Source organism: Stomoxys calcitrans, chromosome 3 (genome assembly GCF_963082655.1).
Source record: "Stomoxys calcitrans chromosome 3, idStoCalc2.1, whole genome shotgun sequence".
NCBI lineage: Eukaryota > Metazoa > Arthropoda > Insecta > Diptera > Muscidae > Stomoxys > Stomoxys calcitrans.
The window spans coordinates 13,755,637-13,767,089 of NC_081554.1; the positions used below are offsets into that span (position 1 = coordinate 13,755,637).

The following is an 11,453-nucleotide window of genomic DNA, read 5'->3' on the forward strand; positions in this document are numbered from 1 at the left end:
ACAAATGAATTTTAATTTTAAAAAATTTGCATTGTGGGCGGTTTGGAAAAACAAATTACTAAAATAATCAATCAAATGAAGTGAATTTTGAAAATATTCCTTAATGGTATATTATCACCCTCTGGAGACTATGTTCTAAATACAACCAACCTTTGGTACTTACAAAATATTTATGTATCTGAAATATGTATGTAGGTATTTTCTCTTTTTCAAATGTTATTAAGGGCATCATGACGATATATTTTTTGATATTAATTTTTTTCATTATGAAGTTTTAAATAATTTTTAAGCAAATTAACAATAAATTTGAAGAAAATTTGATGTTTGAACACAGCAAGATTTCGGAAATGTATTTTTTTTCTTTTTAAACCAATTTGTAATTCCACTTTTTTAACATAATTCCAAAATCTTTTAAACATACTTGAATTGGGAAAGTTATGTTAGCAAGCCCATTTAAAAGATATGATGATTTCTATAGCAAATTGATAGCTTAATTTAAAAAACACTTATAATTTAAGCATACAATACAATACAGTGTATAGAGTAGTTAATCCTTTAGGTAAACTTTTTAAATTGCCACGTTTATTTTCCTAAATGCCAATAAATAGCCTGAAGGTTTAACTTTAAATGCGAGGAGAATGTAATGAACAAGAAGAAATTATTTGATGTGACACTAGCTTACAGCAATATGGGATAAAAAATAATAAATCAATAAACAAAACCACCAAAAGGTAAACAAATTTACTTTGCAAAAACGAAACGAAACATCAACTTTAAATATACATGTAAATATGTAAGAAACCAAACGAAAAATACCTGCCTAATATATCTGTAAACTAGTGTGCATATAGCGTAAACTCTTAAATTATAATTAACAAAAAAATAAATATAATGTATTGTACAATATTTATGAACAAATAGAACACGCACGCACACACAAATACAAATGTAACAGCAATATAAAAAATAGATGAGATAAAACAAACACTACAACAGACTTAATATAATTCAATAGAACATACCTGACCGGTGTATTGTCTTTAATCTGTTGCACCAAATCTCCAATCACCTCATGTTGTATATAATACAGCATACGCACTCTCAATAAAACTCTGTAGATGGGTAATGGAGCGGGAAGGAGGATGATAAAAAGTAAAATCGTACATGAAATCATTTCAAAAAACATACAAAACAACAGAAAGCAATAATTGTCGCACAAAACCCCCCCAAAGAAAATAGACAAGAAGAGAAAAAAGAAGAAGACAGAAGAGAACAATAATCAAATGTTAGTTGGAAAAATCAGTCCATTGCGTTTGGGTTAAGGTAATAAATTCGATTCCACACGACTCACTTATTCGCGTGTCTGCTTAAATGTTTTTTGTAGGCTCCTTCCAAATATGTATCAGCATCATATTTTTCCAGCTTACTCCAATGACTCGGGTCCTGTATGTTTTGTAAACCTTGGGTGCCCAATTCTTTTTTAACTGGTTTTCCACCACATCCGGCTGGCGATGGGGCTGCTGATGACTCTGTAGCCGCCTCCGGTGTAGGAGGTGCAGTTGCGGTATCCACCGGTGTAGGTGTGCTGCCATCACCGCTACCAGCGCTGGCTGCTTGAGTAGCCGTAGCATCGGCAGCAGCTTGAGCGGCCAACTCTTTTTGTGTTTTACCTCCATTGCGTCCTATAAAAAACAAAAAAGTTTCATAAGGCATTTATATATGCATGCCACAGGTCGTTATCTACCAATGGAATTTTTGAATTTTAAAAAATAAATGATAATAAGAACCAATAGTATAAATGTAAATACCATGACTTGAAAATTGCGGTAACTCAAAATCAATAACAACAAGTAAAAGCGTGCCAAATTCGGCCGGGCCGAATCTTATATACCCTCCACCATTTGTCGAGTTCTTTCCCGGTATCTCTTTTTAGATAAACAAAGGATAAAAGAAAAGAAGCCACGCAACTAATTGAATGTTGGAGACCACAGTAGAAGTATATGTGTAAAATTACAGCCAAATCGAATAAGAATTGGGCCTTTTAGGGGTTCAAAAAGTAAAATAGGGAGATCGGTATATAGGGGAGCTGTATAAGCCTAAAGACCGATTCAGACCATATTCGACACGTGTGTTGAAGGTCATGGAAGAAGCCGTTGTACAAAATTTCAGCCAAATCGGATGATATCTAGGTCCTCCTGAGGCTCAAGAAGTCAAGATCCCAGCTATATCAGGTTATAGACCGATTTGAACCATATTTGGCTCAGTTGTAGGAAGTCATAACAAAACACCTCATGGGAAATTTCAGCCAAATCGGATAGGAATTGGGCCTTCTAGTGGGTAAAGAAGATCGGTTTATATGGCAGCTATATCAGCTTATGGACCGATTTAAACTATACTTGGCACAGTTGTTGGAAGTTATAACGAAATACGTCATGCAAAATTTAGCCAAATCGGATAGGGATTGCGCCCTCTAGACGCTCAAGAATTCAAGACCCCAGATATGACAGATACATTGGCACAGTTGTTGGAAACAAATAAAACACTTTATGCAAAATTTCAGCCAAATCGGATAAGAATTGCGTCCTCTAGGGGTTCAAGAAATCAAGATCCCAGATCGGTTTATATGGCAGCTATGTCAGAACATGGAACGATATGGCCCATTTACTAATAAGAAGTATTTGTGCAAAATTTCAAGCGGATAGCTTTACTCCTTCGAAAGTTAGCGTGCTTTCGACAGACTAGATCGATTTAATATGTCATGACGATCAAGTTATATACATACTTTATGGGGTCTTAGACGAATATTTCGAGGAGTTACAAACAGAATTACGAAATTTGTATACCCCTATCCTATGGTGGAGGGTATGAAAAAACATTGACAATTATCTGACATGGATTGCAGAATGTTAAGACAACAGTCCAGCAATTATGGAACTTGCAAAATACACAATTTCCTACAAACATCCAATTAAGGCACTGCTAGAATCTTCTCACTTACTTATTTTTATTTATTTTTTAATATATTTTTATATTTTTTATATATACATTTAAATTTGTTTATATTTCTTATATTTCTCATATTTTTTTTATTTTTTATTATTGTTTATATTTTTTTAATGTAGTTTTGATGTTTTTTTTTAATTTTTTTTCTCAAGTTTAAGCTGAACCGTGAGGACCGATCGGACTAATGAGCAAAATTCATTTAAAGAGAGAAAATTTGTAACATATTGTGTATGAACAAAGAAGATATTGTGAATGAAAAATTAAAGTTATTTAGATTGTTTCAACTATTTCTAATCTTTGCAGCACCTCAATCGTATTTTTGATAACGGAACATCTATATTTCCTATTTGTGGCTTAACCAGAATAAAGCAATTACCCCGCAAAAGTACAACCAGACAACAGTCGATGAGTTGCTAGTTGCAGAGCACCGCAGAGGAAACAAAATAGTATATGCTAACAACAATAGTACGTATTTTTTTTTACTAAAGGTAATTATACTTTCAGCATTACTTTGCCACAGAAGGAAAATAAGGGGCCTTAAGGTACAATTTTGACTATACATAATATAAAAGAAGCTATTATTTCTATTTTTAGATTATGCATAGTAAAAATTGCACTTTAAGACATGTGCATGTGCTTTAACAGCTGGTATGATATCGTCGTTCACAATAGTAAATTATCATTCACAATGGGTTAGAACTAAATGTTTATTCGTAAACAAATATGTCGGGTCTAGGTAATGGGATCCGAGAATCAGGGCATACAACAGCAATCAACATGTACAGTGCCGTATATTAGATTTCTTGTCATCAATTCATCCGTTTGTATGCATTACTATACGAATCTTGGTATTTACATTTACACCTTTGTTTTTTTTGTAATTTTGTTTTTACTACAAATGTAATTTAAAAATCCAAAGAAAAATAAAACGAAATTTTGAATAACAAAACAAAAAAACAAATTTAGATAAATCAAATTTAAAGGAAAACATATATCTATAAAATAACAATTAGAGAAAACAAACAATACATATTATATATGCAGTATATAAATAGAAAGGATATGGTACAGTAAGACAGATCATATTACAAACACATTTCAAATTGAGAATTACACAATTCTTTGTTTTCTTTTAAATACCAACTCGGTGTCACTGCATACAGCATCAAGAAGCCTTATCCAATCGATTTTTACTTCAACAACACTTGTACTTACAAAAGTATTAGTTTTTTATTTAAGCAAAGACAAAAAAGGACCAGTGATAATTTACTTTTTGAAAGTTATTGCAAGTTTATGGATGTTTTCTCGGCCTTCGTTTCTTAATCCTTGTGTTGGTAAATTGCCTTTTATCTCCATTTTGGTTTTCTCAAACATTAATTTACTTTTATCTGTACGTTAGATGTGTTAATGTTCAAGGCTAAAATAGTTTTGCCTTTAGAGACTCAGTGTTAAACAGTTGCTACGCATATTCATACGCAACACAGCTTATAGATAACAAACACTTTACATCATTGCGGTCAATTTGCCAATAGAGTTCGAATCTTAGAGCAACATCGAAATTTTGTCATATATTATTTGGAGACCACAGTAACACAAAGGTTAGCATGTCAGCCTATGACGCTGAAAGCCTGAGTTCCAATCCTGGCGAGATGATAAAAGTTTTTTTAGCTGTGTTTATCCCCTCCTAATACTGGCGATATTTGTAAGGTACTTTGCCAAGTTAAAACCTCATCCCAAAGGGCACGCCGTTCGGACTCGGCAATACAAAGGAGACCCCTTATCATTGAGCTTAAACTTGAATCGGACAGCACTCATTGATATGTGAGAAGTTTGTGCTTGTTCCCTAATGGAATGTTCATGGGCAAATTAGCATTTGCATATTTGGCAAATCTATTGGTATTTCAACATAAAATTTAGTTTTGAATAGATATATGGACTTGGGAACTTCGATTTCGCATGAATTTATACAAAATACCACCGCATTTGCCAAATATAAGATGAGAACATTTCGATTTTGAATACAAATCTGTAATTTAGTTATAACATATTGTTTTGTTGTTTTCCGATGTTCCCGCCAGGATTCTAACCCAGGCATTCAGCATCATAGGCGGACATGCTAACCTCTGCGCTACGGTGGCCTCCGCTGCAACTGCAGTCGCGGAAAATCAGCGGAGGGTCTCAGCAAGGGGCCCGGTGGCACGGGCTCTTGCTTAAATGGTCAGTGTCTATGAAGCTCGATACGACAAGGCGATATTGGCGCATTTAAACAACAATTGGTCATCATGTTCCCGCAGCGATCGTAACAACTATGTTCGCTTATCGCGAATTTTTTTTAACCATTTTTTTTGTTAAATAATAGATTTTGAAGTAATAAAACTTGCCGATTCTATTCAAAAGGACAGTTACTTATTATTTATAAATAATTGATAATAAAAGTATTATGGTAAAATTGAGATTTTTGAAATGTTTCAAAACTTAATTGCGAAAAAATAGTTTTCAACAGTGAAAAAAGAACATAGTACTGGCCTTAAGATTTAATTTTTTTTTCACTACAACTTATTGTGTTGCCACCCTGTCATATATATGCCAGCCAATGTTTCTGTAGCGTTGCCCCACTGTTATTATTATTGATATTGAGATTGTTGAGAGAACCAAATGGTTTAACAGAAAACTTACACTTACAGTTGATTTACGAGAAAACCGACATTACAATTTCAAGGTCAACCTCATAAATGTTAGTTTCCCAAAGAACTACAAATTATGTATATTTACACATATTTAACCGATAAACTTTGAATAAGAAAATTAGTTGTATAGAAGAAGACAAATTTCAATTGTTAGTTTACACTGAATGATTTTTAGTGGAAGAGAGAGAGATAGGAATAGAAAGTGATAGGGACAGAGCAATGAGCCAATTTGAATTACTTTAATAAGACTAAAACTAGGTACAAAGTATATAAGAATCGAAGAAGCCACGTTTTACTCAAATCAAATCGAGTATATTCTTGATTCTAGCTTCTTTCTGCGTGCTTTTTATTATAGACTTAAGTGTTGTTTTCGTATCTATGGAAGGGGGTTTGGTTTTCACAGAGAACTCTACAGCCGTGCAGTTTGTCTTCAGAACAGAATGTGCGTGTTTGTAATTAGTTTTAGTTTACCATACCTTTGGCATTCCTACCTCGTGGCACCAAATTATGGAGGCCACTGTGATCCCTGCTAATTTTTGTCACTTCACCGTCTTCCGAAGGTGTTATCAAATCCCATATAAAGGTTTTTATTTTCTCATCTCCTTTGTAGACTTGCAAACAGTAGAGCAGCTAAAAATAAGACATAATATTAAAAATTTTAAAAATGAGGGAAAGGTTTCCTTCAACGGGAAGTCAATTTGTTTCAATCACAGTCAGTTGTTTACAGAGAATTTTTATCAGCGAAAACCTAAAGTTTTCTCAATATTAGCATGTTAATTCATCATTTTGTTAAGATTTTATATTATGTTTTATATAAAATGAGTGCTTTAAAACTTACAATTATCCTTGAACAGTCCTCCACATTGATGTCACGCCAACCACGTTTAAATTGTCCCAGTTCTAAGATCTCAGGCCAGCGGCCCCAGCTGAAAATGATTTAAATGATAATAACAAATTAGGAAAATCCTATTAACCAGAAATAAAGTAATTTTATAAAAAAAATCAGTTTATTTTGAGAAGTTTTGTTTTACTCAGCGAAAACCTAAAGTTTTCTCAATATTAGCATGGGTGATCATCATTTTAAGCAATAATATAGTTTCAAATCTATTAAGGGGAAGTAGGGAAACTTTTGGCATGTAATATTTTTTTTTCACATATATAGTGGCGTGCACATTTTGATACATGAGTATGAAACTTTACTTCAAAAAACTATATTTTTTTATATTAATACATTGCAACAAGCCGATTAATGACTTAGGTGTTTGTCCATAGTGGCATGGGGAGGATTAATATCCGCACCCTCCTTTCAACCTAACCTAATACTTTGCTAATTGCAATACCTATTTAAGACAAGCCAAAATTTTCAAGATATATTCATTTACAGGTAGTGGCAGTAGCCCAACAACAAAATATTGAGTCCACTATATGACAAAATCAGTGATAAGTGCAACTCTGATTTTGAGTATGTTACTAGTTCGCGACATTTTTCGTTGTTTGAGTGTTATACTTCTTAACTATAATACACACACACAACCTAAACTCATTTTGCTTTAAAATGAAAAAGGCAATGTCTCGACCTTTGCAAGATTTTTTTGTTACAACAACACCTAATGGCCAGTTTACATGGCACATCATGATGCGTGATCATTGTAATAGCATTGGTGAAAATAAGAATGTATACGTCACATGGCCATCAGTTTTGGCTAAAAGCTGAAAAATCAAAATCACTTGATTTTTACGATGATTAGCGTCTATCGATTACCGTTTACACCGAAATGTGTGATCATTAGTTGACAGACAATGAAAACATGTTGTGTCCAAAATTAAAGGAACTCGAACACCGAAATGATCGAGATCTATGGTTTGAATCAATGAAGTCTGAATGTGATTCTCTGATTCAACAAGGCACCTGGAAACTTGTCGACGGGACTGAAAATGTACCTATTATCAAATGTAAGTGGGTGTTTACATTAAAACATGATAAGAATTAGAATATTGAAAGATATAAATCGAGATTGGTCGCTTAGGGGTGTAGTCAGAGATATGGAATAAACTACACTGAAACTTTTTCTCCTGTAACACGATATTCAACTGATGATATTTTGCTTGCAAGTTCAAAGGAGAAGAATTAGAAAAAAATAAATTAAAGACTGGGGGCCACCGTAGCGCAGAGGTTAGCTTGTCCGCTATGACGCTGAACGCCTCGGTTCGAATCCAGGCGAGACCATAAAAAAATGCTGGCAACATTTGTGAGTTACTATGCCATGTAAAACTTCACTCCAAAGAGGTGTCGCACTGCGGTACGTCGTTCGGACTCGGCTATAAAAAGGAGGCCCCTTATCATTGAGCTTAAAACTTGAATCGGACTGCACTCATTGATATGTAAGAAGATTGCCCCTATTCCTAAGTGAATGTTCATGGACAAAATTTGTGTATTTGTATTGAGCACTATTTTGGATATTGAGGACTAGACTACTTTCTGAGGATGGAAGTAAAGAGAAAGACGCCAACGGAATCTTTGGAGGTTTCGCAAAGAAACATGATTTTAGAATTGCTGCAAGAAGCACGAATGGGAAATGTAAGAAAAGTTTGCACTCCTCTGGTTCCTGACCAACAATTCAAGAAATGCACAGATGATTGTGGTAGCTGTAAGAAGGTCGATGCAAAAATGTATCAATCTCTTATAGGATCTTTAATGTACATTGCACTTTGTACTAGACCAGACATACTTCATGCCGTTACCAAATTATCACAGTTCAATAATGATCCCCATATCGAACATTTGAATGGATGTCACCATGTCTTGAGGTATTTAAATGCAATTTCCAATTTGAGCCTGCAATACAAGTGTAGCGGGAAACCATTGCATGGATTCGCATGTATTGGCCGGAGGTGCTATATAGTACAACAAACCGTTGCTCCGAACAGCACAGAGGCAGAATATATGGCATTATCCTCAGCTGCTAAGGAAGTAATATATATTCGAAATTTTTTGAACGGACAGTTTGTCAGAAACTCAGTCTATCATTCAAGAAGTGAGCATATTAATTCAAGAAATAAGCATATTTATAAAATACATCACATAAGGGATGTTTATAAAGAAGGAAAACTTGACTTAAAATATGTTTCATCTAATGAAAATACTGCCGATATTTTAACAAAATCACTAACGAAGATGAAGAATCAAACCCTAAGAGGGAAGTTGGGATTGCTGTAAAAAACAAAAATATTTTATAAAGAAGGAAAACTTGACTTAAAATATGTTTCATCTAATGAAAATACTGCCGATATTTTAACAAAATCACTAACGAAGATGACGAATCAAACCCTAAGAGGAAAATTGAGATTGCTGTAAAAATCAAAAATATTTTTTCATTAAGAAAGTGTTGAAATTACTTGCTAACGAAAAACTTTGTTTATGAAAATAATATTTCATATGTGTAGGCTTTGCATTCATTGTAGAAAAAATATGTACAGCGGTCAAAAAAAGTATTCATCATTCAATGTTTTTTTTTTAATAAGTCTACAAAAGACAATTGGAATAAAAACATATTAAACTAATGATGCAATAGTGCTTGTGTGATATATATGTACACAATTTCATTGTTTTTAAAGAAAAAAATAGTATTTATTGGAACAAAAAGGGCCATTTTACAGCTGAACACAAAAAATTAAACAAAAAAAGTATTCATCATTGCAAAAAAACAAAAAAATAAATAACATAATTTAAAAAAATTAATACTTTGTTATTCGACCACCGCGTCTTATAACTTCTTTTAAACGGTTTGACATTGATTGGACTAATTTAGCGGTTATATTTTGGTCTATATTAGTCCATTCCTCCATTATCACCTGTTGCATTTGACTCTTGCTCGAAAAATTGCGCGTTCTCAATTTGCGTTCGAGATGTTCCCAAAGATGTTCAATTGGGTTCAAGTCGGGACTTTGAGGAGGAGTTTTAATGACTTTGGGGCAGTTATACAGCATCCACATCTTGGTATTTAAAGCAGAATGTTTGGGGTCATTATCTTGATAATATTGAAAGTTATTACCAAGCCCAAGTTTTACAGCACTATCTTTTAAATTCCTCTTTAAAATGTCAATGTAATACTTATGATCCATTACTCCATTAATAATTTCAAGATTTCCCGCTCCTGAAGCCGCCATACACCCTCAAACCATTAAACCACCTCCACCATGTTTTACAGTAGCAACTGTGTTTCGTTCTTCAAGCTCTGTATTTGGTTTTCTGTACACTATGACCTTTCCATCGCACCCAAAAAGATTAAACTTGCTCTCGTCTGCAAAAATGACTGTTTTCCAAAATGATTCGGGCTGTTTTACATACATTTTTGCGAAGCTTAGCCTTTTCACTCGGTTTATTTTATTTATAAAGGGCTTCTTACGTGCAGTTCTTCCTCTGTAACTATGCCTTTTGAGTGTATTTCGAATTGTTTGTGTAGTAACTTCCTTCCCTAAATATTCCATAGTGTTTTTACGAAGAATGGTCGCATTTGTCTTCGGAGTTTTCTGAACTTGCCGCACTAGCCAACGCACATCTCCAACTGAAAGTGCTTTTGGTCGACCAGATCTTGGTTTATTGTCAACAGTTTTCGTTTCTGTCCACTTTCTGATGATGGATTGTATAGTAGATCGTGGTCTATTTAATATTTCACTGATAGTTTTTTGAGTTAAACCATTCCTGTGGTGTTTTATTATCAAAACTTTTACCTCATCAGAAACCTCGTTTTGCTTACGACCCATTTTGACAAAAACTATATTTTCAATGAAATTAAATATTTGCTGTCAAGGGCAAAGCCTCCTTTACTAAATAAAACAGAAAAGGGGGATTCCCAAATAATATTTGAATTTGACTTTGATGATAGCACGTCAATGATGAATACTTTTTTTGTTCTGTTTTTGGTGTTATTATATAAAATTGCATTTTTTGCGCTAATTAAAATTATTTTTTGAATTTATTTTAAAACATATTACGAAAAATAAACTATTGCATAAAACTGCATTATTTGTTTACTTTAAATTTTCTTCAATTACCCAAAATAAGTGAATTTATTATCAATTTTGCTAATGATGAATACTTTTTTTGACCGCTGTATGTATGTATATTGAATATAATACAGGTTTTTTTCATTCTCTTCATAAAACTTTCTATAAAGACGTGTTTAAATTTTTTCTATATTCTGCGTTTTTTTTATTGTTTCCTTCAACAGAAATGTAGCGCAAATGAAATAAAATTAAAGAAAAGAAAAAAATTGATGTGCCCTCTTTGGCAAAATCTCAAAACAACACGTACACACGATGTGCCGTATAAAAGACCTATAAGCAGTAATGAAACTACAGCAGCTGAGTACAATTTACCGTTATTTTAGACTTAATGACAATTAAATAGAAAAAAATTGCACGTGTTTTTTTATTAGTTGATAATATTTTTTGAGAATATCTGCCATGGAAAAGGCGCAAAATATCACATGTCACTGAAATCATTGAAATTACAAAAAAAGAGTGATTTAGCTCGCAAAATAGCACGCATATTGGGAATTTTTCACAGAACAGTTTTAAAAGTGCGGAAGAGGTGAAAAAGTCTCGAACAAAGTTACTTTCCAATAGCTTCGCTCTTATGGAACGTTTGCTGATTAGAACACCTAAACAGGCTGCAGCCGCCGGCTGAACTGTATTTTACGGGGTAGTTCGCAAAAAATTCGAATGCATACCCCCTAATTTTGACCCCAGGAACTCGAACAT

The 11,453-nt window shown here is 33.4% G+C and overlaps 1 protein-coding gene and 1 non-coding gene across 7 annotated transcripts in view; both read right to left on the reverse strand.

The window, feature by feature from the left end:
* Window positions 1–11,453, reverse strand: part of LOC106084024 (hornerin) — a 120,992-nt gene that overhangs the window by 60,610 nt on the left and 48,929 nt on the right. For 4 of the 6 annotated variants that reach the window (XR_009397797.1, XM_059365970.1, XM_059365968.1 and 1 more), the window contains exons 5-8: window positions 6,529–6,616; window positions 6,167–6,320; window positions 1,352–1,682; window positions 1,023–1,112 (exon numbers count right to left, since the gene is read on the reverse strand). Coding sequence is in view for 5 of the 6 variants with exons in the window: in XM_059365970.1 (XP_059221953.1) it covers window positions 1,023–1,112; window positions 1,352–1,682; window positions 6,167–6,320; window positions 6,529–6,616 (663 nt within the window). In the remaining variant the exon portion in view is untranslated. The remainder of the gene's footprint in view (window positions 1–1,022; window positions 1,113–1,351; window positions 1,683–6,166; window positions 6,321–6,528; window positions 6,617–11,453) is intronic. The other 2 variants (XM_059365971.1, XM_059365969.1) reach the window with 1 other exon arrangement.
* Window positions 6,688–6,774, reverse strand: LOC131996462 (small nucleolar RNA U6-53/MBII-28). Its single transcript, XR_009397883.1, has one exon. It is a non-coding gene; the product is annotated as a small nucleolar RNA U6-53/MBII-28 (small nucleolar RNA).